Source organism: Dipodomys merriami, unplaced genomic scaffold (genome assembly GCF_024711535.1).
Source record: "Dipodomys merriami isolate MVZ:Mamm:240054 unplaced genomic scaffold, mDipMer1.0.p SCAF_821, whole genome shotgun sequence".
NCBI lineage: Eukaryota > Metazoa > Chordata > Mammalia > Rodentia > Heteromyidae > Dipodomys > Dipodomys merriami.
The window spans coordinates 77,262-103,967 of NW_027206426.1; the positions used below are offsets into that span (position 1 = coordinate 77,262).

Sequence of the window (26,706 nt, forward strand, 5' to 3'; positions counted from 1 at the left end):
CCTCAGTGGACCTGGAGATAAGTGACATCCGGGTCCCTGATGCCACCTTCAGGTGAGTGGACATGGAGGAGGGTGACATCCGGGTCCCCCAGTCCACATCCGGGTCCTGGCCCTTCAGTGGACCTGGAGATAAGTGACATCTGGGTTCCCCAGGCCACATCTGGGTCAGTGGACGCAAACGAGGGTGACATCCGGGTCCCTCCCAGTCCACATCCGTGTACTGGCCCCTCAGTGGACATGAAGGAAGGTGACATCCGGGTCCCTCCTAGTCCACATCCGGGTCCTGACCCATCAGTGCATCTGGAGGAAAGTGACATCCGGTTCCTCCATGCCACATCCGGGTCAGTGGACATGGAAGAAAGTGACATCCGGGTCCCTTCTAGTCCACATCCGGGTCCTGGCCCCTCAGTGGACCCAGAGATAGGTGACATCCGGGTCTTTCCCAGTCCACATCTGGGTCCCTCCCAGTCCACATCCGGGTCCTAGCCTCTCCATGGCCTCTGGTCGGACCGCAGCTTCTGTACAGCGCGCGCAGGTTCGGAACCCCACATCCAGGCATCTTCCGGCTGGGGCCCAGGAGTCTTGCTGGAGCTGGACATCTGGGTCTCACGCGCTTTCCTGGCAACCGAACCCAGCGGCCTAAAGGCAGGAATGAAGCCCCACATCCGGGTCTTCTCGGTCTGTTGCCCGGCAACCGAACGCAGATGCCTAGACGCTGCGGTGGAGCCCAACGTCCTGGTATCTTCACTTGGTTGCCCGGCAACCGAACGCCGCGGCCTAGCGGCGGGAATGAAGCCCCACATCCGGGTCTCCTCAGTCCGTTGCCCTGCCATGGCACCCAGCGGCCTAGTGGCGGGAATGAAGCTGAACATCCGGGTCTCCAGCGCGCGGGGGGCGTGTCCGGGCGGCGCCCCGGGGTGGGAGTGGCAGACGTAGGCGCCGCGGTCGCGCTCCGAGGCGGCGCGCACCTCCAGGCTGCCGTCGGCGCCCAGCGTGAAGCGGCCTCGCCTCTGCGGCCCACGCAGCACCAGCCCGCCGGGCAGGCGCCAGGACACCGGAAGCGTGGAGATGGGGCAGCGCAGCCGGAAGCTGCCGCCCAGCGCCACACGCAGCGCCGCTCCCGACACTGCCCCAGGGGGCGGAGTCGGTGCATCAGGGGGCGCAGTCAGCGCCCAAGATGGCGGGGCAGGCGGGCCAGGGGGCGGAGCTGCCTCAGAGGGCGGAGCCAGCACACCAGGGGGCGGAGCCAGCGCCCAAGATGGCAGGGCAGGCGTGTGATGGGGCGGAGCTGGCGCGCCAGGGGGCGGAGTAAACGCCTCAGAGGGCGGAGCCGACGCCACAGTGGGCAGAGCCCGCGCCCACCATGGCGGCAGCCGCACCCACATCCGGGCTTCGCCCGCCGGGTTGCGCGCCACGCACGCCACGGCGTCGCTGCCACCGCTGCGCAGCGCACGCACATCCGGGATTTCCAATGTCCCGCGCGCATCCACGCTGATCCCTCCCCCCATGCGACTGCGATACGGGACTGGAAGTACCAGCCCGCCCGGAAGTTCCCACAGCAGGCGGGGCTCGGGGACGCCATCCGCCTGGCAGCGCATGCGCAGACTCACCACGGGGGAGACCCGGATGTCGTCGTTCACGTCGTCATGGACGTCAGGCGTGACCCGGATGCGCGGCGCCCGCAGCTGCACGTGTAGGCGCACGGTGGCGCGCCGGCCCCGCCCCGCCACGCACGTGTACGTGCCTGCGTCGGCCCGCCGTGCTCCCCGCAGGCGCAGACGCCCATCTGGCAGCACCCGGAAGTGGGCGTCCTCCAGGCCGGAAGTGAAGGCCACGGGCTGCGAGGCCGGCGTCAGCCAGGTCACTGCGCGCAACCCCTGGGTCACGGGGCACGTGAGGGTCACGGGGGCGCCGTAGGGGACAGAGAGTTCGGGGGGTAGCGGGGCGGAAGTGGGAGACGAAGAGGAAGCAGGAAGTGAAGGGGAAGCCTGAAGTGAAGCAGGAAGCGAAGGGGAAGCAGGAAGTGAAGAGGAACCAGGAAGTGAAGAGGAAGAGGAAACAGGAAATGAAGAGGAAGAAGGAAGAGACTGAGAGGAAGAGGAAGAAGGAAAGGAAGAGGAAGAAGAGGAAGCAGGAAGAGATGGAGAAGAGGAAGAAGAAGGAAAAGAAGAGGAAGCAGGAAAAGAATGTGAAGAAGAAGGAAGAGACTGAGAAGAGGAAGAGGAAGGAAAGGAAGAAGAGGAAGAAGGAAGAGACTGAGAAGAGGAAGAGGAAGGAAAGGAAGAAGAGGAAGAAGGAAGAGACTGAGAAGAGGAAGAGGAAGGAAAGGAAGAAGAGGAAGAAGGAAGAGATTGAGAGGAAGAGAACAGGAAGGGATGAGAGGAAGAGGAAGAAGGAAAGGAAGAGGAAGAAGGAAAAGAAGCAGAGGAGGAAGCAGAGGAAGAGGAAGAAGATGAAGGATGGTGAGAGGAAGAGGAAGGAAGAGATGGAGAGGAAGAAGGAAAGGAAGAGGAAACAGGAAAGGAAGAGGAAGAGGGAAAGGAAGAGGAAGAAGTTGAATGATGTTGAGAGGAAGCGGAAGAAGGAAGTGATTGAGAGGAAAAGGAAGGAAAGGAAGAGAAAACAGGAAATGAAGAGGAAGAGGAAGAAGGAAGTGACTGAGAGGAAGAGGAAGAACCCGCCCCAGGCTCCGCCCCCCCACCCGTGGTCACACATCCAAGGTCTAACCCAGGCCCCAGGTCCCAGATCCCCACACTCCCATCAGGCCTCACGACCCGAACATCCGGGTCTCCCAGGACACCGGATGGGACATGGAGGCGGTGGTGGGCAGTGCAGTCCTCCCTGGGGTCGGCGTCCTGGGTCACGGGGGTCACGGGAAGCCGGGGTTGCAGATAGGAGGCGCCTGACCCAGCCGCCAACTCCACGCGCAGCCGTGCATGCGCGTCGCCTGCCGCGTTGCGCGCCACGCACACATACTCCCCCGCGTCGCGTGACGTCACCGGACGCACGGAGAGCGTGCCGTTGGGAAAGGCGCGGACCCGGATGTCAGAGCTGGGGAGGGGAGAGGGAGGGAGGGCAGGAAGGAAGGAGGGAAGGGTGAAGGAAGGATTGGAGGGAAGGAAGGAGAGAATTTAGGGAAGGAAGGAGGGAAGGAAGGATTGGAAGGAAGGATTGGAGGATAGGAAGGATGGAAGGATGGAAGGATCGGAGGGAAGGAAGGAGAGAATTTAGGGAAGGAAGGAGGGAAGGAAGGATTGGAGGGAAGGATTGGAAGGAAGGATTGGAGGATAGGAAGGATGGAAGGATGGAAGGATCGGAGGGAAGGACGGAAGGATTGGACGGAAGGAAGGAAGGATTGGACGGAAGGAAAGATGGAAGGATTGGAGGGAAGTAAGGAAGGATTGGAGGGAAGGAAGGAAGGATTGGAGGGAAGGAAGGAAGGAAGGATTGGAGGGAAGGAAGGATGGAAGGATTGGAAGGAAGGAAGGATTGGAGGGAAGGAAGTATAGAAGGATTGGAGGGAAGGAAGGAAGGAATGTAGGGAAGGAAGGATGGAAGGAAGGAAGGATTGGAGGGAAGGAAGGAAGGATTGGAGGGAAGGAAGGAAGGATTGGAGGGAAGGAAGGAAGGATCGGAGGGAAGGAAGGAAGAAGGGAAGGAGGGAAGAAAGGAAGGAAGAAGGGAAGGAAGAAAGGAGGGAGGGAAGGAGGGAAGGAAGGAGGGAAGGAGGGAAGGAAGGAGGGATGAAAGTAATAGGAGGAAAGACCATAAGGAAGGGAAGACAAATTTGAAGCCAATGTTAGTTATTCGCACATGTGACATATGCATCCAATACTCATCTTGTATCGATCCCTGATCGATCATCTATGATCGATCACTAGGGTTCTACCTTGCGATCTGGCAAGCCAGGACCTATCAATTACCTATTCACTGCTAATGGATCTACCATCCCCACCTCATCTCTATCAATATTTAATCGATAATCGATTTGTTATCTATGGTCTACTGTGTCTATGTCATCTGTCTAATCCATCCTCTATCAATTAACTATCAAGGGGTATCATCTTTATCCCAACTATGGGTGGATAGATGGATGGGTGGATGGATGAGTGGATGGATAGGTGGGTGGATGGATGGGTGGATGGATGGGTGGATGGATGGGTGGATGGATGGGTAGATGGATGGATGGATGGGTGGATGGATGGGCGGGTGGATGGATGAGTGGATGGATAGGTGGGTGGATGGATGGGTAGATGGATGGGTGGATGGATGGATGGGTGGATGGATGGGTGGGTGGATGGGTGGGTGGATGGATGAGTGGATGGATGGGTGGATGGATGGATGGGTGGATAGATGGGTAGATGGATGGGTGGATGGATGGGTAGATGGATGGATGAATGGATGGGTGGGTGGATGGATGGATAGAAGGGTGGATGGGTGGATGGATGAATGGGTAGATGGATGAATGGATGGATGGGTGGATGGATCGATGGGTGGATGGATGGGTGGATGGATGAGTGGATGGATGGATGTGTGGATGGGTAGATGCACGGGTGGATGGATGGATGCCCCCCACTTCCCACACTCACCTGCTCCCAGCATCCACCAGTCGCCCATCTGGCAGCCTCCAGAACACGCGTGGGGCGGGGTCCCCACGCGCATGGCAGTGCAGCGTGAGGTCAGCGCCGTGGGGCACGCGCGTGGCAAGCGGGCCTCGGGGTCGGACGCTGGGAGGGAGACGCGCGTGCGCGGGCGTGACTTCGACGTGCACAGTGCGTTTCGCGATGCTCAGCGTGTTGACGGCCACGCACTCGTACTCACCAGCATGGCGCGGGGCCTGCAGGCGGCGCAGCACCAGCGTGCCATTGGGGAGGACGTAGATGTCGCTGAGTCGAGGGTGCGTGTGCACATGCACGGGTCTCACGTGGGTCCCGTCAGGCAGACGCCAGTGTAGGGCCGCAGGGGGCCAGGCCTGGGCTGTGCAGGGCAGGTGCAGGGTGAGGCCCGCGTGGGCCGACACCAACTCCGTGGGCGCCTCACGCAGCACGGGGGGAGCGGGGGAGGCGTGCATGACATTTCCACGTGTGTCAAAGCCACGCATGTGCGCTTCATGTGTAACAGGTGAGTGTGGAAGGGATGTGATCGTGTCCCTTTCACGAGTGATATTTCCACGTGTGACCATTGTGTGAGTGTCAGATTCATGCGTGACATTTACACGCGTGTCAGATCCATGCATGTGCGGTCCAAGAGTATCAGGGCCATGCAGAAGGGACCTGATCGCATCCATTCCATGCGTGACATTTTCATGCGTGACATTTTCACGCGTGTCAGGTCTATGAATAATGGACCTGATCGTGTCCATTCCACGCCTGTCATATCCAAGCGTGACATTTGCACGCGTGTCTGATCCACGTATGTGCATTCTAAGAGTGTGAGGTCCACGCAGAAGGGGTCTGATCGTGTCCCTTTCACGCGTGACATTTCCACGTGTGACCATCATCTGAGAGTCAGATCCACGCGTGACATTTCCACTGGGGTTAGGCCTATGAATAACGGACATGATCGTGTCCCTTTCATGCGTGACATTTACACGTGTGACATTTACACGTGTGACATTTACACGCATGTCAGATGCAGTTATGTGCGTTTTACGCGTGTCCAGTGAGTGTGGAAGGGATCTGATCGTGTCCATGTCACATGTGACATTTTCACACGTGATCATCAAGTCAGTGGCAGGCCTACGCGTGTCCAGTTTGCTCCTGTGAGGTCCACGCCTGTCCTTTCCACGCATGACCATCGTGTGAGTTTCAGATCCATGTGTGACATTTCCACGCGTGTCCATCGTGCCAGCGTCAGATCCACTCGTGTCCGTCCCATGCGTGTCGGGCGCCGCTGGGGTCAGCTCCACGCCTGGGGATGGACAGACGGACGGAGGGAGGGACAGAGGGACAGGGCGTTGGATAAGGGCCCCTGTGCTGGTCGGAGACAGTGCTCTGTCCCTCTGTCTGTCTGTCCGTCCGGCTGTCCATCTCTCTGTCCGTCTGTCTATCCATCTGTCTGTCAGTCTGTCTATGTCTGTCTGTCTGTCCCTCTGTCTGTCTGTCTCTGTCAGTCTGTCTGTTCGTCTGTCTACTTGTCCGTCCGTCTGTCCATCTGTCCGTCCGTTTCTCTGTCCATCTGTCCGTCCGTTTCTCTGTCCATCTGTCCCTCTGTCTCTCTGTCCCTCTGTTTGTCCATCTGTCTGTCCCTCTGTCTCTCTGTCTGTCCATCTGTCTATCCATCCATCAGTCCATCCGTCTATCTGTCCATGTGTCTGTGTCGCTCCGTCCACCAATGTATCTGTCTGTCCATTCATCTGTCCATCCATCTATCTACTGTCTGTCTACCTACCTGTGTATCCTTCCTTCCGTCCATCTCTCTCTCTCTCTCTCTCTCTCACTCTCTGTCTATGGCTCTGTTTGTCTATCTGTCCATTACTCTGTCTGTCTATCTATGATTCTGTCTATTTGTCCACTGGTCCATCCATTTAGCTATCTGTCCATCTGTCTGTCCACCTGTCTCTCTATTTATCTGTCTGCCTGTCTGTCAGGTGTCTGTCTACCTATCTGTCTATACATCCATCAGTCCGTCCGTCTGTCTACCCACCCACCTGTCCATGTTATCTCTTTCAATCCATCCATCCATCCACTCGTCTATCCATCCATCTGTCCATCTGTCTCTCTGACTGTGTATGCCTCTGTCTATCTGTCCATTGGTCCATCTATCCATCTGTTCATCTGTCCATCTGTTCATCTCTCTGTCCATTCTTCTGTCTATCTGTCTCTATGGCTCTGTCTATCTGTCCATTGGTCTGTCTATCTATCTATCTATCTATCTATCTATCTATCTATCTATCTATCTATCTGTCTGTCTGTCTGTCTGTCTGTCTGTCTGTCTGTCTGTCTGTCTGTCTGTCTGTCTGTCTACCTATCCATCCATCCAACCATGTATGTTTCTATCTGTCTGTCTGTCTATCCATCCATCTGTCCATGTATCTCTCTGTCTGTCTGTCTCTCTATGGCTCTGTCTGTCCATCCTTCCATTGGTCGGTCTGTCCGTCTGTCTCTTTCTATCTGTCCATGTCTCTGGTGTCTGTCTGTCCATGGCTCTGTCTATCCGTCCATCAGTCTATCTGTCTGTTTATCCGTCCATCAGTCCATGTATCTCTCTGTCTGTCTCTCTATGGCTCTGTCTATCTGTCCATTGGTTTATCTGTCTGTCTGTCTGTCTACCTATCTATCTGTCCATCTGTCCTTCTATCTATCTACTATCTGTCTACCTGTCTATCCGTCCTTCTGTCCGTCCATCTGTCCACCTGTCTCTGTATCCATCCGTCTGTCTGGTGTCTGTCTACCTATCTGTCTATACATCCATCAGTCTGTCTGTCTGTCTACCCATCCATCTGTCCATCTATCTCTTTGTCTATGGCTCTGTCTGTCTATCTGTCCATTGGTCTGTCTATCTATCCATCCAGCTTTCTGTCTGTCTACCTATCTATCCATCCATCCAACCATGTATGTTTCCATGTCTGTCTGTCTCTCCATCCATCTGTCCATGTATCTCTCTGTCTATCTGTCTATAGCTCTGTCTATCTATCAGTCTATCTGTCTATCTATCTGTCCATCTGTCTGTCTACTGTCTGTCTACCTGTCTATCCGACCTTCTGTCCATCTGTCTGTCTGTCTCTCTATGGCTCTGTCTATCCGTCCATTCATCCGTCTATCCACCTATCTGTCTGTCTGTCTGTCTATCCATCTGTCCCTCTATCTGTCTGCTCTATGTCTGTCTGCCTGTCTGTCCGTGCGTGTGTGTTTGTCTCCCCAGTCATCCTGTGCCCCACACGGCCAGGAACACAGACAACAGACAGACAGAGTAAAGGACTTCGCCCCATGACCTCTGACCTGTCCATGCCCTCTGCCCTCCCAGTGACCCCTGACCTCCCTGTGACCTCTCCATGACCTCTGACTACTCTGTGACCTCTGACCTCCTGTGACTCCTGGCTTGCCCATGACCTCTGACCTCCCAGTGACCCTCCCGAGACCTCCCCGTGACCTCTCCATGACCCCTGAGTTCCCCATGACCTTTGACCTCCCATCCACTTCTCACCTGCCCATGGCCTCTCACCTCCCCGTAACCTCTTCATGACCTCTGACCTCTCTGCAACCGCTGACCCGACTGTGACCCCTGACTTCCCTGTGACCTCTGACCCCCCATGACCCCTAACCTCCCCGTGACCTCTGACTGTCTTGTATCCTCCCTGTGACCGCTAACCTCCACCTCCCATCTGGCTCCCCTCAGTCCCCCGCCCCCATGCCAAGAGCCTGCAGGAAACAGATGGGTAAACTGAGGCTCACCCGTGTCCAGCTCGTTCCAGGTGCCACGAGGCGGGGTCACAGCGGGCGGGGCTGGGGGTCGCAGGTCAAAGGTCCTGGGGTCACTGTCAGGGGAAGCCGCAGGACGGGAAGGGAGGGCATCCGGGCCACGGCCGTGCAGGGTTGTAACCACGGGGTCACGGGGGTTCGCCGTGGGGCCCAGCCAGGTGCGGTGGGCTTTGTGCTGTCGTTCCCGCCTGCGGCCGCCGCCAAGCCTCCTGGGGGCCGGAAGTAAGGAGGCCGGAAGTGAGGAGGACAGAAGTGAGGAGGACGGGAGTGCAGAGGTCGGAGCAGCGGATGCTCTAGGGGTGGAGGCCGGAAGTGGGGATGTCAGTGTCAAAACCAGAAGTGGAGAGGTCCGTGGGGAGACCGGAAGTGTGGAAGTCGGAAGTGGGGATCTCCGAGTGGTAACCGGAAGTCGGGTGGTCCGACTGGAGACCGGAAGTGGGGAGGTCCATGGGTAAACCGGAGGTGTGGAAGCCGGAAGTGGGGATCTCTCAGTCGAAAACGGAAGTGGGTAGGCCGAAGTAGTGGAGGCCGGAAGTGGGGATTTCCGAGTGGAAACCGGAAGTGGGGAAACAGGAAGTGGGGTGGTCCGAATGGAGATCGGAAGTGGGGATCTCCGCGTGGAGAACGGAAGTGTAGATTTGCAATTGGAGCCCAGAAGTGGGGATGTTCGAGACAAAACCGGAAGTGTGGAAGCCGGAAGTGGGGTGGTCCGAGAGGAGACCGGAAGTAGGAATTTTCGAGTGGAAACTGGAAGTGTGGAGGCAGGAAGTGCAGGGGTCCGAGTGGAGACTGGAAGTGGGGAGGTCCGTGGGGAAAGCGGTAGTGGGTAGGCAGAAGTAGTGAAGACAGGAAGTGGTGATGTTCGAGTGGAAACCGGCAGTGTGGAGACCGGAAGTGGGGTGGTCTGAGTGGAGACCGGAAGTGGTGAGGTCCGAGTAGAGACTGGAAGTGGGTCGACAGAAGACACAGAGACCGGAAGTGGGGATATTTGCGTGGAAACCGGAAGTGTAGACGCCGGAAGCGGGGAGGTCTCCATGGAGACCGGAAGCAGGGTGGGCGGGGCCCGGAAGTCGCCCCTGCCGCGGCCGCGCACGCGTGCCAGGATGCGCGCCCAGTGCTCGGGCCGGATGTGCTCGGCAGCCACTGGTGGGCGCGGGCGGCGCGGTAAGGCGGGCTGGAACCCGCGGCCGGCGGGGGCGGCGCGTGGGGCGGGAGGGGGAGGCGGAGGCGGCGGACGCCGCTGCCGCCCACGCCCAGGGGCGCCCGCAAGACGCCGACGCCACAGCCGTGCTTCCCCTGTGCCCGGGCCCGAGCTTGGCGCGTCAACAACGACGTCAGCGCCGCGCGACGCCCCCGCGGCCGCTTCCGCAGCGGCGCCCACCATCTTGGAATCCGCCATTTTTGAATCCGCCATCTTGGCCTCCACCATCTTGGAATCCGCCATCTTAATTCCCTCCATCTTGAATTCCTCCATCTGGGATTCCGCCATGTTGGTTCCCTCCATCTTTGATTCCACCACCTTGTTTTCGGCCATCTTTATTCCTTCCATCTTGTTTTCTGCCATCTTGATTCCTTCCATCTTGGATTCCGCCATGTTGCTTTCCACGATCTTGTTTCCCTCCATTTTGGATTTCGCCATCTTGGCGTCCACCATCTTGGAATCTGCCATGTTGGTGTCGGCCATGTTGGATTCGGCCATCTTGGTTCCCTCCATCTTGGATTCCTCCATCTTGTTTCTCTCCATGTTTGATTCCGCCATCTTGGTGTCCACCATCTTGTTTTTGGCCATCTTGGAATCCGCCATGTTGGCGTCGGGCATGTTAGATTCTGTCATGTTTTCGGTCATCTTGCTCCCCTCCATTTTGGATTCCGCCATCTTGGTGTCCACTATCTTGGAATCCGCCATCTTAATTCCCTCCATCTTGTTTTCCGCCATCTTGCTGCCTTTCATCTTTGATTCCGCCATCTTGGTTTTGGCCATCTTGCTTTCCGTCATCTTGGATTCTTCCATCTTTGATTCCGCCATCTTGTCCCCCGCCGCCCCGCCCACGCTGACGTCCGCATCCCAGCGCGCCATCCCCAGCGCGTTGGCGGCCACGCACACATAGCGTCCACTGTGCCGCGGACCCAGTGCGGGCAGCGTCAGTGTCCCGTCCGCCCCGACCCCGACGCCGTCCGTCCCCAGCTCCGTCCCCGCCCAGGCCCAGCGCCCGCCGGGCAGCAGCCAGCCCACGCGCGCCGCCGGGTCCGCCTCTGCCCGGCAGCCCAGCTGCAGCGCAGCGCCCACAGGCAGTGCCAGAGCCGTGGCCGCTGGCGCCCGCGACGCCACCACGAACACGCGCTGCGCCCGGCCTGCCATGGCGGCCTCAAAGCCACCGTAGGCCACAGGGCCCGGGGCTGCAGATGGGGCGTAGGCCGCGGGGGCTGTGGCTTCAGAGGCATCAAAGGCCGCGGGGCCTGGGGCTGCAGACAGAGCGTAGGCCGAGGGGGCTGTGGCTTCAGAGGCATCAAAGGCCGCGGGGCCTGGGGCTGCAGACGGGGCTGCGGGGCCTGTGGCTTCAGAGGTGTCAAAGGCTGCACGGCCTGTGGCTTCAGACACGGTGTAGGCTGCGGGGCCTATGGCTTTCTCCTCTGTGTAGGCCTCAGATCCTATGGCTTTTTCCTCAGTGAAGGCCTCGAATTCTATGGCTTCATTTGCACCATAGGCCTCGGATTCTATGGCTTCATTCACAGCGTAAGCCTCGGACTCTATGGCTTTTTCTTCACCATAGGTCTGAGATTTTGTGGCTTTTTCCTCAGTGTAGGCCTCGGATCTCATGGCTTCATCTGAGCCATAGGCACTGGATCCTTTGGCTTTCTCCTCAGTGTAGGCCTCAGATCCTATGGCTTCATTCATGTCATAGGCCTCAGATTTGATGGCTTTCTCCTCAGCATAGGCCTGGGATCCTGTGGCTTTCTCCTCAGGGTAGGCCTCGGATCTTGTGGCTTTTTCCTCAGCGTAGGCCTCAGATCTCGTGGCTTTCTCCTCAGCGTAGGCCTTGGATCCTATGGCTTCATTCACACCATAGGCCTCAGATTCCATGGCTTCCTCCTCCACGTAGGCCCCGGACCCCGTGGCTCCGTCCCCGCCGTAGGCCACGTGCCGTGCCTCGGTTTCCCCGCGGCGCCCCACTCGGGCCTCGCAGCGGTACCATCCAGCATCAGCCTGGCGCACCCCGCGGATCTCCAGCGTTGTCCCCCCGTCATGGCCGCCGTCATCGCCCCGCAGGATGGAGCCGTCGGGCCGCGTCCAGGCCACGCGTGGCGTTTCCGAGCCCTGCGCCGCACAGTGCAGCCGCAGAGTCTGCCCCGGGGTCACCACGTGCACGTCATCGGGGTCATCACGGGGGTCGAGGGTCACCCAGGGCGCGTCCTCCGGGTCCTCGGGGCCATGCACGCACGCCGTCCACGTCAGATGTATGTGTGGCCCGCGCAGCCCGGCCCAGCGCAGCGTCAGCTCGGGCTGCAGAAGCCAGGCAGGCCGCGCCCACAGCCGGGCCACCACGCCCGGAAGTGACATCGGCGACGATGACGACGCACCAGGGCCGCGAACCAGGCGGTAGGCCTTGCCCACATCCGGGTCATGGACATCCGGGAAACTGGCCTCAGGGTGGGCGTGGCCTCCATCCTGGTCATACCCGGGGCCTACATCCGGGTCTCTGTCCTCAGAGTGGGCGGGGCCCTCATCCGGGTCATTGACATCAGGGTCTCTGTCCTGAGGGTGGGCGGGGCCTATGTCCTGATCATATTCATGGCCTACATCCGGGTGTCTGTCCTGCTGGCGGGAGGGCCCTACATCCGGGTCTCGGGCTTGATACATATAGCCTACATCCGGGTATTTGTCCTGCAGATGGGTGTGGCCTACAAGCGGGTCTCTGTCCTGAGCGTGGGCAGGGCCTACATCAGGGTCTCTGGCTCCCTGGTGGACGTGGCCTATATCAGGGTTCCTAGTTCGATGGTGGGCCTGGCCTAAATCTGAGTCTGTGGCCTGATACATATGGTCCACATCCGGGTCTCCACCCTGACGGTGGGCGTGGCCTACATCCGGGTGCCTGTCCTGATACAGCTCATCCCCATCAGGGTCTCCGCCCGAGGGTTGGGCGTGGCCTTCCCCGGATCCATCTCCCAGGTCCCCATCCAGGTGGGCATGGTGCGGCGCCTCCGGGTCCCAGCGCAGCATCAGCGCGACGTCATCAGTGTCATCGCCTCCCAGCAGGCGGCGGGCATGTGCGAGGTGGGCAGGGTCAGCATAGCAGACGAGGGCGGCACTGAGCATCAGGCGCACGTGCGCAGGGGTGTGGGGGGCGAGGCCGGGCCGCACGTCGAGGTCGCGCACGACGGGCGCGCGCCGCAGGCGGCAGGCAAGGTGGGCGGTGCGGCCACGGGCGTCTGTCAGCCTCAGCCGCACCTCGCCCACATCCTCCCCGTCCTCCACTTCCTCTTCCTCTGCCTCCACTTCCGCTTCTGGCGGCTCCTCGCCATCCGCCGGGTCAGTGAGGATGCGCGGCGACCGACAGCGCATGCGTGGTGGCAGGCGACGCAGGTCCAGGCCGCGGCGGTCAGTGGGGCTGGCGCAGGCCGCGCACGCCTGTTCCTTCCCACAGCGCAGCATGCCTGCAGGGGGGGATGGGAGAGGGGCGGGGCTGACATGGGACACGCCCCCCTGGGGAGCCTCGGCCACGCTCCCGCCGCGCCTGACTGGCTGGAGCTCAGCCACGCCCTTCCTAGGGGTTCTCAGCCACGCCCCCGCCATGCCTGACTGGCTGGAGATTGGCCACACCCCCTGCCGAGCCTCAGCCACACCCCTGCCCTGCCTGACTGGCTGGAGCTCAGCCATGCCCCCGTGTCACCTCAGCCACGTCCTCATCTCACCTGACTGGCTGGACCTCGGCCACGCCCCCGTGGAGTCTTAGCCACACCCTCGCCCTGCCTGAGTGGCTGAAGCTGGGCCACACCCTCCCTGTGGAGCCTCAGCAATGTCCCCGCCCCGCCTTAGTGGCTAGACCTTGGCCACGCCCCCTGCAGCTCCTCACTAATGCCCAGCCACGCCCAGCCACACTGCTGCCGTTTTTTACTGGCTGGAGCTCGGCCACGCCCCCCTGGGCACCTCAGCCACGCCTCTGCCCCACGTGACTCGGGGAGCTTGGCTACTCACTTACGCCCAGCCACGACCCCGTCCTTTTTCACTGGCTGTATCTTGGTCACGCTCCCTCTCTGCATCGCCTCAGCCCCGCCCCGCCCTCTCATTGGCCTGCGCTTGACCACGCCCCCTCTGCTCACCTCGGCCCCGCCCCTGCAGGCCCTCCATCCAGCGCGCGCGGCAGCCGCAGGCCCAGGGGTTACCCTGCAGATGCAGCACGCGCAGCGCGGGTGCGCGGGCCAGGGTGCCGGCAGGCAGCGCTGCCAGGCGGTTCCCAGCCAGGTGCAGCACGCCCAGCGTGCACGCCGGGACCCCGCGCACACGCAGCGTGGCCAGCCCCTCGGGCGCCAGCGCCGCCAGCCGGTTCCCATCCAGACGCAGCAGCCGCAACGATGCCAGCCCCAGCAGTGCCCATGGGTGCACCGACTCCAGCCGGTTGTGGTCCAGGTACAGCCGGGACAGGCGCCGCAGGCCCCGCAGGGAGCCCGTGTGCAGTGCCCGAAGCTGGTTGTAGCTCAGCTTCAGCACCTGCGTGGGTCAAAGGGGGCATTTCTGGGATCCGAAGGGCCACTTCGGGGTCACTTCCGCCCCACTTCCGGTCTCTTTCACCCCCTTCCGGTCTCACTTCTGCCCTATTTCCGTACCACTTCCTGTCACACTTCTGCTCCACATCCGGCTTCTGCCGAATTCTGCCTCTACTTCCTCCCACTTCCAAGTACATTTCCTCACTTCTTCCATTCCCACTTCTGCCCCAGTCTCACTTCCTCCCTACTTCCGACTTACTTCCGCCCCAGTTCCGGGTCACTTCCTCCCCACTTCCGGCTGGCTTCCGCCTCTACTTCCTCCAAGTTACGGCCCTACTTCCTGTCACTTCTGGATCCATATCCTCACCACTTCTGCCCCACTTCTGGCTCACTTCCGCCTCACTTCAGCCCCGACTTCCTCCCACTTCTTATCCATTTCCTTCCTTATTTCTGCCCCACTTCCGATCCTACCCATGGTCCTATTTCCACTTTCTTCCCCTCTTCTGGCTATATATCATTCCCCACTTCTGGGTCACTTCCGCCCCCACTTCCTCCCCACTTCCTTCCCTATTTTCACTCCACTTCCGGATCCATATCCTCACCACTTCCGCCCCACTTCCGCCTTACTTCTGCCCCTACTTCGTCCTGCTTCCTCCCCACTTCCTTCCCTATTTCCACCCCACTTCTCACTTCCGGAACCCTATCCTAACCACTTCCGCCCCACTTCCACCCCTAGTTCCTCCCACTTCCTCCCCACTTCCGGCTTATTTTCGTCCCTACTTCCTCACACTTCCTCCCTACTTCCCGATTTCCATCCCACTTCCGGCCCTACTTCCACTTCCAGATCCATATCCTCACTACTTCCGACCCACTTCTGCTCCACTTCCTTCCCTATTTCCACTCAACATCCGGCTACACTTCCGGCCCTACTTCTTCCCAGGTCCTTATCCATTTCCGTCTCACTTCTGCCCCACTTCCGCCTCCCTTCTGCCTCGACTTCCTTCCATGTCTGTCTCTACTTCCTCCATTGATTCCCTACTTCCTCCCCACTTCCTTTGCTATTTGATCCCCATTTCTGCCTGTCTTCCTCCGCATTTCCCCCCTCCTTCCTCCCTACTCTTTTCCCACTTCCTTCTTCCTCCAACTTCCTTCCCACTTCCAGCCCTACTTCCTCCCACTTCCGTATCTATTTCCTCAAACTTCCACCCCACTTCCTCCCCTACTTTGTCCCACTTCACTGCGTATTTCTGCCCCACTTCCTGCCAAACTTCCTTCCACTTCCTTCCAATTCCGCCCGCTCCCTGCGCACCTGCAGTGCACCCAGGTCACTCAGGGCGCCCTCGGTGATGTCCGCGATCTCGTTTCCGTGCAGCAGCAGCAGCTGAAGTCTCGCGAGACCGGAGAAGGAAGCGTGCGTCAGGACCCGGATGTGGTTGAACCTAATTCAACAGATGAGAGGACAGGAAGAGGAAATCAGGAAACCAGCCTGAAAACCAGCGCTGGGAGGGCAGGACTTTTGTTTCCGGGTCAGGGTCAAGAATAATGAATCAATACTCATCATCATCTTCCTTCCTTCCTTCTTTCCTTCCTTTCCTCCCTCGCTTCCTTCCTTCCTTCCCTCCCTCCTTCCTTCCTTCCCTCCCTCCTTCCCTCCTTCCTTCCTTCCTTCCTTCCTTCCTTCCCTCCCTCCTTCCTTCCTTCCCTCCCTCCTTCCCTCCTTCCTTCCTTCCTTCCTTCCTTCCTTCCCTCCTTCCTTCCTTCCTTCCTTCCTTCCTTCTCTCCCTCCTTCCTTCCTTCCATCCTTCCCTCCTTCCTTCCTTCCTTCCCTCCCTCCCTCCTTCCTTCCCTCCCTCCTTCCTTCCCTCCTTCCTTCTTTCCTTCCCTCCTTCCTTCCTTCCTTCTATCCTCCCTTCCTTCCCTCCATCTTCCTTCCTTCCCTCCTTCTCTCCTTCCTTCTTTCCCTCCTTCCCTCCTTCTTTCCTTCCTTCCTTCCTTCCTTCCTTCCTTCCTTCCTCTTCCTTCCCTTCCTTCCCCCCTCCCCCCCCAGGCCTCACCCCAGGTTCACGCGCTCTATCTTGGGGTCCAGCACGTGGGGCACGGCCCTGAGGCTGCGGAAGGTGCAGTGGAGCTCGGTGGGGACGTAGCAGGCGCAGGTCCTGGGGCAGCGGGTGGCAGGGGCTGGGTGGGGGCCACACAGGAGCAGCAGCAGCAGCAGCGAGGCCCAGGGGCGGGGGCCCCCCATCCTGGGGCTGGGATGGAGGGGGGGAGGCTGGGGATGGAGGCCCAGGGGTGGAGGCCCAGGGAAATGGAGGCTGGAAGTTGGAGGCCCAGGGAAGGAGGCCTAGGGATTAGAGGCCAGGGTGGAGACTGGGGATGGAGGTCCAACAGGGTGGAGGATAGGGGTGGAGGCTGAGGAAGGAGACTGGAAGTTGGAGGCCCAGGGGCTGGAGGCCCAGGGATGGAGGCCTAAGGAAAGTGGAGGTCCAGGGATGGGGGCCTCAGGGTTAGAGGCCAGGTATGGAGACTGGGGATGGAGGTCCAGGAAGGTGGAGGCCAGAGGTAGAGGCTGAGGATGGAGACTGTAAGTTGGAGGCCAGAGAAGGAGGCCCAGAGGTATTGGAGGCTGGGGATGGAGGCCCAGGGATGGAGGCCTAATGGGGTGGAGGCTGGGGATGGAGACTGGAAGTTGGAGGCCCAGGGAAGGAGGCCCAGGAGGGTGGAGGCTAGGGATGGAGGCCCTGTGGATAGAGGAAAGTAGGCCAAATGGGGTGGAGGCTGGGGATGGAGGCCAGGAGTGGAGGCTGGAGATGGAGGTCCAAGGGGGTGGAGGCCCAAGGATGGAGGCCAGGGATGGAGGCTGGAAGTTGGAGGCCCGGGGATGGAGGTTCAAGGATGTGAGGCGACCTGTGGGGGTCAGGGAGACAACGGGGAGGAAGAGGAAGGAGAATGGGAAGAGGAAGGAGATGTATCAGAAGAACAGGAAGAGGAAGAAGGACATGGACACGAGGAAGAGGAAGGGGAAGAGGAAGAGGAGATGGAAGAGGAAGAGGAGATGAAAGAGGAGATGGAAGAGGAAGAGGAGATGGAAAAGGAGACAGAAGAGGAGATGGAAGAGGAAAAGGAGATGGAAGAGGAAGAGGAGATGGAAGAGGAGACAGAAGAGGAGATAGAAGAGGAGACGGAAGAGGAGACGGAAGAGGAGACGGAAGAGGAGATGGAAAAGGAAGAGGAGACGGAAGAGGAGACGGGAGAGGAAGAGGAGACGGAAGAGGAGATGGAAGAGGAGATGGGAGAGGAGATGGGAGAGGAAGAGGAGATGGAAGAGGAGACGGAGGAGATGGAAGAGGAGACGGAAGAGATGGAAGAGGAGATGGAAGAGGAGATGGGAGAGGAAGAGGAGATGGAAGAGGAGATGGAAGAGGAGAAGGAAGAGGAGATGGAAGAGGAGATGGAAGAGGAAGAGGAGATGGAAGAGGAAGAGGAGATGGAAGAGGAAGAGGAGATGGAAGAGGAGACCGGAGAGGAGATAGAAGAGATGGAAGAGGAAGAGGACATGGAAGAGGACACAGAAGAGGAGATGGAAGAGGAAAAGGAGATGGAAGAGGAGATGGAAGAGGAGACGGTAGAGGAGATGGAAGAGAAGATGGAAGAGGAGATGGAAGAGGAGACAGAAGAGGAAGAGGAGACAGAAGAGGAGATGGAAGAGGAAGAGGAGACGGAAGGGCAGATGGAAGAGGAGACGGAAGAGGAGACGGAAGAGGAGATGGAAGAGGAAGAGGAGACAGAAGGGGAGACGGAAGAGGAAGAGGAGACGGAAGAGGAAGAGGAGATGGAAGAGGAGACGGAAGAGGAAGAGGAGATGGAAGAGGAAGAGGAGATCGAAGAGGAGATGGAAGAGGAAGAGGAGAGGAAGAGGAGATGGAAGAGGAAGAGGAGAGGAAGAGGAGATGGAAGAGGAGAGGAAGAGGAGATGGAAGAGGAGATGGAAGAGGAGACGGAAGAGGAGACGGAAGAGGAAGAGGAGATGGAAGAGAAAGAGGAGACAGAAGAGAAGATGGAAGAGGAGACGGAAGAGGAAGAGAAGAGGGAAGAGGAGACGGAAGAGGAGATGGAAGAGGAGATGGAAGAGGAGACGGAAGAGGAGATGGAAGAGGAAGAGGAAATGGAAGAAGAAGAGGAGATGGAAGAGAAGATGGAAGAGGAAGAGGAGACAGAAGAGGAAGAAGGAAAACACCAACCAACAGGAATATGATCAGGAAGTCGAGAGACACAAGGAAAAAGAGACCGGGAAGACCTGCTCTGTCTGTCTGTCTCTGTCCATCTGTCTCTCCATGTCTATCTCTCTGTCTTTGTCTGTGTCTGTCTGTCTCCTTATCTGTCTGTCCCTGTGTTGACATCTGTCTGTCTGTCTCTTATCTGTCTGTCTGTCTGCCTTTCTGTCTCTGTCTGTTATCTGTCCATTGGTCTCATGTCTGTCTGTCTGGTCTGTCACTCCCTGTCTGCCTCTGTGTCTGTCTGTCTGTGTCTGTCTCTTATGTCTGTCTCCCTCTGTCTGTCTCTTATCTCTGTCTGTCTGTATCTGTCTGTCTGTGTCCCTGTCTGTCTGTGTCTCTGTCTGTCTCTGTGTCTGTCTCTGTCTCTTATCTCTGTCTGTCTGTGTTGACATCTGCCTGTCTCTGTCCATCTACCTCTGTCAGTCTCTCCCTGTCTCTGTGTCTCTGTCTGTCTGTCTGTCTCTGTGTCTCTCTGTCTCTCTCTGTTATCTGTCCATTGGTCTCATGTCTGTCTGTCTGTTCTGTCTTTCCCTGTCTATCTCTGTGTCTCCATCTGTCTGTACATCTCCGTCTGTCTGTCTGGGTTTCTCTATCTCTGTCTCTTGTCTGTCCATCAATCTTGTCTGTCTGTCTGTTCCATCACTGTCTGTGTTGACATCTGTCTGTCTCCACATCTCTGTTTGTCTCTGTCTTTTGTCTCTGTCTGTCTGTGTTGACATCTGTCTGTCTGTTATCTCTGTCTCTCCCTGTGTCTGTCTACCAGTCTCATGTCTGTCTGTCTCTGTCCATCTGTCTCTTGTCTCTGTCTCTGTCCGACTCTCTTCCTGTCCGTCTGTGTGTGTACATCTGTCTGTCTGGATCTCTTCTGTCTCAGTCTGTCTCTGTGTGTCTTTCGTTTCTGTCTGTCCGTCTGTCTCTGTCTATCTGTCTTGGTGTCTCTTCTGTCTCAGTCTGTCTGTCCCCGTCTGTCTCTTGTCTCTGTCTGTCTGTCTCTCTGTGCCTGTGTCTATCTCTGTTGGTCTGTTCTGTCTGTCTGTCTGTCTTCCTGTCTCTGTCCATCTGTCTGTGTCTCTTCCTGTCTGTCTCTGTCTCTGTCTGTCTGTCTCTCCGTGTCTGTCCATCTCCCTTCATGCCTGTCTCTGTGTCTGTCTGTCTGTCCATCTGTCTCCTCTGTCTGCCCATCTGTCTGTCTGTGCCTGCGTCTGTCTGTCTGAGTCTGTTTCTTCTCTGTCTCTGTGTCTACATGTCTGTCTCTTCTGTCTGTCTGTCCCTGTCTCTGTCTGTCTGTCCCTGTGTCCGTCTGTCTCTTCCTGTCACTGTCTCTACATCTGTCTGTGTCCTCTGTCTGTCTGTCTTTGTCTTCCTGGCTCCATCTGTCTGTCTCGTCTGTCTCTCTCCATCTGTCACTTGTCTTTGTCTGTGTCTGTCTGTCTGTCTCTTGTCTTTGTCTGTCTCTGTGCATCTGTCTCTCCCTGTCTGTCTCTGTGTGTACATCTGTCTGTCTGTCCCTGTCTGTCTCTTCTGTCTCTTCTCTTTGTCTGTCTGTCTCTCTGTGTCTGTCTGTGCCAGTTTCTCTCACATCCATCTCTGTCTGTCTGTCTGTCTGTCTGTTCTGTCTCTGTCTGTCTGTGCCTGTGTCCGTCCGTCTCTTCCTGTCTCTGTGTCTATGTCTGTCTATCTGTCCTGGCTGAGTTTGTCTGTCTGTGACTGTGCCTGTCTGTCTCTTTGTCTCTTCTGTCTCTGTCCATCTGTCTCTTGTCTCTATGTCTGTCTGTCTATGCCTGTGTCTGTCTCTATCCGTTTCTCTTCCTGTGTGTCTCTGTGTGTACATCTGTCTGTCTGTCTGTCTGGGTCTCTTCTGTCTCAGTCTGTGTCTGTCTGTCTGTCTCTGTGTCTACATCTGTGTCCTCTGTCTGTCTGTCTGTCTGTCTGTCTGTCTGTCTGTCTGTCTGTCTGTTTCTGTCTTCCTGGCTCGTCTGTCTGTCTCTTCTGCCTCTCTCCATCTGTCACTTGTGTCTGTCTGTCTCTGTCTCATGTCTGTCTCTGTGTTGACGTCTGTCTGTCTGTCTGTCTGTATCTGACTCTTTTCTCTGTCGGTCTGTCTGCCCCTGCGTCTATCTGTTCTGTGTCTGTCCATCTGTCTCTCTGTCTCTGTGTCTGCCTGTGTCTGTCTGTCTCCCTGTCTGTCTGTCTCTTATCTCTGTCTGTTTCTGTTCTGTCTCTGTCTGTCTCTTGTGTCTGTCTGTCTATTCTGTCTCTGTCTCTTCCTGTCTGTCTCAGTCTGTCTGTCTGTCCGTCTACCTCTGTCGGTCTCTCCCTGTCTCCATCTGTCTGTCTGTCTGTTCTGTCTGTCCATCTATCTCTCCCTGTCTGTGTCTGTGTCTCCGTCTGGCTCTGTCTCTCATCTCTGTGTCTGTCTCTTGTCTGTCCATCAGTCTCATGTCTGTCAGTCTGTGTCTGTTCCCTCTGTCCGTCTGTCTCTGTGTCTCCATCTGTCTGTCTGTCTCATGTCTTTGTCTCTGTGTATATGTCTGTCTGTCTGTGTCTCTTCTGTCTCTTGTCTGTCCATTGGCTCTCATGCCTCTGTCTCTCTGTGTCTGTCTGTCTCTTCTCAGTCTGTCTTTCTGTGCCTGTGTCGGTTTCTTCTGTCTCAGTCTGTCTGTCTGTCCCCGTCTGTCTTCCTGTCTGTGTCTGTTTGTCTCTTTTCTCTTCTGTCTGTACTTGTCTGTCTTTTGTCTCTGTCTGTCTGTGTGACTCTTGTCTCTGTCCATCTGTCACTTGTCTCTATCTGTGTCTGTTTGTCCATCTGTCTCCTCTGTGTCTGCCCATCTGTCTGTCTGTGCCTGCGTCTGTCTGTTTCTTCTCTATCTCTGTGTCTACATGTCTGTCTCTGACTGTCTGTCTCTTCTTGTCTGTCTCTGTGTCTACATCTGTGTCCTCTGTCTGTCTGTCTGTCTGTCTGTCTTAGTCTGTTTCTTCTCTCTGTGTCTACATGTCTGTCTCTGTCTGTCTCTTCCTGTCTGTCTCTGTGTCTACATCTGTCTGTGTTCTCTGTCTGTCTGTCTGTCTCATCTGTCTCTCTCCATCTGTCACTTGTCTCTCTCTGTCTGTCCGTCTCTCTGTGCCTGTGTCTGTCTGTTCTCTTTGTCTGTCTGTCTCGGTGCATCTGTCTCTCCCTGTATGTCTCTTTGTGTACATCTGTTTGTCTGTCTGTCTGTCTTTTGTCTCTTCTCTTTGTCTGTCTCTCTGTCTGTCTGTACCTGTGTCTGTCTGTCTCTTCCTGTCTCTGTGTCTATGTCTGTCTATCTGTCCTGGCTCAGTTTGTCTGTCTGTGCCTGTCTGTCTCTTCTGATTCTATCTAACTGTCTCCGTCTGTCTGTCAGTCATGTCTGTGTCTCTGGCTCATGTCTGTCTGTGTCTCTCTGTCTGTGTCTCTTCTGTCTCTGTCCATCTGTCTGTCTCTGTGTCTCTGTGTGTGTGTGTTCTGTGTGTCTCCGTCTGTCTGTACATCTTCGTCTGTCTGTGTGTCTCTCTCTGTCTCATGTCTGTGTCTGTCTTTCCGTCTCTGTAACTACATCTGTCTGTCTCTTCTGTTGTCTGTCTGTCTGTTCTATCTCTATCTCTTCCTGTATGTCTCTGTATTCATATGTCTGTCTCTTGTGTCTTTCTGTCCGTCTGTGCCTGTTTCTGTCACATCCGCCTCTGTCTGTCTGTCTGTTCTGTCTGTGTCTGTCTTCCTGTCTCTGTCCATCTGTCTTTTCTCTGTCTCTGTCTCTCTGTCTCTGTCTGTGTCTGTCTGTCTCTATCCATCTGTCTCTCCCTATCTGTCTGTCTGTCTGTCAGTCTATCTCTGTTGGTCTCCCCCTGTCTCCATGTCTCCCTCTGTCTGTCTCTGTCTGTCTGCCTCTCTGTCTCTGTCTGTTATCTGTCCATTGGTCTCTCTGTCTGTCTGTCTCTGTCTTCTTGGTTCTGTCTCTTCTGTCTCTCTCCATCTGTCACTTGTCTCTGTCTCTGTCTGTCTGTCTGTCTGTCTCTGTCTCATGTCTGTCTGTATGTTGATGTCTGTCTGTCTGTCTCAGTCTGTGTCTGACTCTTCTGTCAGTCTGCCCCTGTGTCTATCTGTTCTGTGTCTGTCCATCTGTCTCTCTCTGTCTGTCTCTGAGTCTGTCTGTCTCTTATCTCTGTCTGTCTGTCTGTCTGTCTGTCTGTCTGTCTGTGTCTGTTCTGTCTCTTGTGTCTGTCTGTCCTGTCTCTGTCTCTTCCTGTCAGTCTCTGTGTTCACATCTGTGTCTCAGTCTGTCTGTCTGTCTACCTCTGTCGGTCTCTCCCTGTCTCCATCTGTCTGTCTGTCAGTCTGTTCTGTCCCTGTCTGTTTGTCTCTGTCTGTGTCCGTCTCTGTGTCTGTCTCTTGTCTCTGTCTGTCTCTCTGTGCTTGTGTCTATCTCTGTCTGTTGCTGTCTCTCCATGTCTGTTCATCTCCCTTCCTGTCTCTGTGTCTACAGCTGTCTGTCTGTTTCTTGTCTCTGTCTGTCTGTCTCTTCTACCTCTCTCCATCTGTCACTTCTCTCTGTCTTTTCTGTCTGTCTGTCTCTCTGTGTCTGTCTGTGCCGGTTTCTCTCATGTCCATCTCTGTCTGTCTGTTCTGTCTCTGTCTGTGCCTGTGTCTGTCTGTCTCTTCCTGTCTCTGTGTCTCTGTCTATCTGTCCTGGCTCAGTTTGTCTGTCTGTGCCTGTCTGTCTCTTCTGTTTCTGCCATCTGTCTTTCCCTGTCTGTCTGTCTGTGTCTCTGTCTGTCTGTGTCTCTGTCTGTGTGTCTCTGTCTGTCTGTCCTGTCTCTGTCTGTCTCTCCCTGTCTGTCTGCACATCTTCGTCTGTCTGTGTGTGTCTCTCTCTGTCTGTCCGTCTCTGTGTCTACATCTGTCTGTGTGTCTCTTCTGTCTGTCTGTTCTGTCTCTGTGTCTTCCTGTCTGTCTCTGTTCACATCTGTCTGTCTCTTGTGTCTGTCCATTTACCTCTGTCGGTCTCTCCCTGTCTCCATGTCTACATCTGTCTGTCTCATATTAGTCTGTCTGTGTCTGTCTGTCTGTCTGTCTCTATCTTCCTGTCTCTGTCTGTCTCTTTTGCCTCTCTCCATCTGTCACTTGTCTGTCTGTCTGTGTCTGTCTGCCCGTCTCTCTGTGCCTCTGTATGTCTGTCTCTATGTCTATCTGTCTCGGTGCATCTGTCTCTCCCTGTCTGTCTCTCTTCTGTCTCTTTGTCTGTCTGTCTGTCTGTCTCTCTGTGTCTGTCTGTGCCAGTTTCTCTCACGTCCATCTCTGTCTCTCTGTCTCTGTCTCTGTCTGTGCCTGTGTCCATCTGTCTCTTCCTGTCTCTGTGTCTCTGTCTATCTGTCCTGGCTCAGTTTGACTATCTGTGCCTGTCTGTCTCTTCTGTCTCTGTCTCTCTCTCAGTCTCTGTGTCTCTGTCTGTCTGTATGTCTGTCTGTGTGTCTGTCTGTCCTGTCTCTGTCTCTCCCTGTCTGTCTGCACATCTTGGTCTGTCTGTTTGTCTGTGTCTCTCTCTCTCTCTGTGTCATGTCTGTGTCTGTCTGTCTGTGTGTCTACATCTGTCTGTGTGTCTCTTCTGTCTGTCTGTCTGTTTCTGTCATTGTCCATCCCCCCTCCCCCCTCCCCAGGACTAAGTACTAAGTACTCAGCACCCCATTTCCCCCTGGCTTCCTATCACCCATCACCCTCCTCCTCCTCCTCCTCCTCTTCCTCCCACCTCCATCAGCCCCCCCTCCCCGGGACGCGAACCCGGGGCCGGAGCTCCTCACCTACCTTTCCAGGTTGGGGGGTTCACTGGAGATCCGGGTCTCTTGGTTGGTCCTGGGGGGGGTGGGGAGAGGCGGTGGAGGTGGCTTTGAACCACGATCCTCCAGATCTCAGCCTCCTGAGCAATAAGGAAGGCTTGGCGAAGAATATGCCAACGACCGTCACCACCACAGTAACAAGAACAACAATAACAATAACCATTGTGACAATAATAATAACTATAATAATAGCAATGACAATAATAACCATGACAACAATAACAACTATAATAACAATAACAATGACAATAATAACAACGATAACAATAATAACCATAATACCCATAATAGTAATAACCATGGCAACAATAATAACTATAATAATAACAATGACAACAACAATAACAATAACAACCATCATGACAACAATAGCAGTAACCATAATAATAACCATCACCATAGTAACAATAACAACAATAACAATCATAACAATAACCCAAACATCATGACAACAATAACAATAATAACCACAATACCCATAATAGTAATAACCATGACAATAATGATGATCATAACCATCATATTAACAATAACAGTAACAACCATGATAGTAAAAACAACAATGTCAATAACAGTAATAATAATAACTATGATGAGAATAATAGTAATAACAATGAGGAGGAAGAAAAGGAGGAGGAGGAGGAAGAAGAGGAGGAAAAGGAGGAGGAAGAGAATGGGTTGGACCAGCCACAGGGGGCGTGGCTTCATGGATGGATGAATGGGTGGATGGATGGGTGGGTGGGTGGATGGATGGATGGGTAGATGGATGGATGGGTGGATGAATGGATGGATGGGTGGATGGATGGATGGGTGGATGGATGGATGGGTAGATGGATGGATGGATGGGTGGATGGATGGGTGGAGGGGCAGATGGATGGATGGATGGATGGGTGGTGGATGGATGGATGGGTGGATGGATGGGTGGATGGGTGGATGGGTGGGTGGATGGGTGGATGGATGGGTGGATGGGTGGGTGGATGGATGGATGGGTGGATGGATGGATGGATGGATGGGAGGATGGGTGGATGGGTGGATGGATGGATGGGTGGATGGATGGGTAGATGGATGGATGGGTGGATGGATGGATGGATGGGGAGGAAGAGGAGGAGGAGGAAGAGGAGGAGGAAGAGAGGAAGAGGAGAAGGAAGAAGAGAATGAGGAGGAGGACAGGAGAAAGAGGAGGAGGAGGAAGAGGAGGATCATGACACCCTGCACCCCTAAGGTGGGTTTTCCATTACCTCTGGGACCTGGGACCCTGGTACCCCAGATTCCTGTGACCTGTGACCCCTGCACCCCCTGAACTCTGCACCCCAGGACCTTTGCTCCCTGGGCTTTTCCCCTCTGAACTTGGGGGAACCTAGGACCCAGGACCCCCGTGACAGATGCCCTCCCTCACCCCCCAGATTGGTGACCTCTGATCCCTGCACCCCTGAACTTCCCATTCCCCCTCTTCCTGACTCCCTCACCCCTGAACTTTGCACCCCAGGACCTTGGCTCCCTGATCTTGCCCATGTCCCAGGTGTCCGCCCTCCCCTGACCTCTGTCTCCCCCCTCCTTGACCTTTGAACTCCTTTGCTGGCTGCACCCCAGTACCTTTGCTCTCTGGGCCTTTGACCCCCTCTTCCCAGGAATCCTTGTGCTTTTCCCCCAATGAACTTTGGGGTCCTGGGAACCCCAGGATTGACCATGTTTCCCCCTGCATCTCCCTGACCCCTAACCTCTCCTCCTTGACCCCCAGAACCCCCAAATCCCTACACCTCCCCCTTTCCCCCCTCCCAGGATCCCCTGTACCCCAAGATCCCCTCACCCCCCTCCACCCCTCGTCCAGGCCCCCTCACCTGGTCTGTCTGTCTGTCTGTCTGTCTCTCTGTCCTGTATCTCCAGACAGCACAGCACAGCTTGCGGGCTCCTCTTTTATCCGCCCAGGCCCAGATGTCCCCACCCCGCCACGCTGCGGCCTGAGCCTCAGCTCCGCCCCACACAGCCTGGGCTGAGGGGGGGTGTCAGTGGGAAAAGGAGGGAGGGGAATCAGGGAAGAAAAAGAGGGGGTGGGGGTCGATGAGAGGGGGATGGGGAGACCATGAATCCCCCCACCAGGCCAGGCGGGGAAGGGGGGGATGCTGGGGAGGGGGAGGGAGAAACGGCCGAAGAGAAAGTTCTGGAAGGAAAGAGAGAGGAGGAGGAGGAGGAGGAGGAGGAGGAGGAGGAGGAGGAGGAGGAGGAGGAGGAGGAAGAGGAGGAGGAGGAGGAGGAGGAGGAGGAGGAGGGGAGAGGAAGGGGAAAAGGCCGGACCTGTGGGCTGGGGGGCACAGAGCTGAGAAAGAGGGGGTGTGGGGGGGCGGGGGAGAAGGGGGGATAGACAGACAGACAGACAGAGAGGAAACGCAGCCAGAAAGACAGAGGAATGGAGTCAGAGACAGACACACAGACAGACACACAGATGGACAGAGAGAGACAGA

General features: G+C 56.4%; 1 protein-coding gene across 1 annotated transcript; it reads right to left on the reverse strand.

The window, feature by feature from the left end:
• Nucleotides 1-482: 482 nt before the first annotated feature.
• Nucleotides 483-26,123, reverse strand: LOC138819886 (matrix-remodeling-associated protein 5-like). Its single transcript, XM_070011486.1, has 8 exons — nucleotides 26,086-26,123; nucleotides 24,216-24,263; nucleotides 16,178-17,027; nucleotides 15,433-15,562; nucleotides 13,740-14,127; nucleotides 8,394-13,073; nucleotides 4,590-5,910; nucleotides 483-3,051 (listed from the first exon to the last, which is right to left on the reverse strand). Exons 3-8 carry the CDS (start codon nucleotides 16,363-16,365, stop codon nucleotides 483-485), a joined length of 9,276 nt encoding a protein of 3,091 aa, XP_069867587.1. The 5' UTR covers nucleotides 16,366-17,027; nucleotides 24,216-24,263; nucleotides 26,086-26,123.
• Nucleotides 26,124-26,706: the final 583 nt, after the last annotated feature.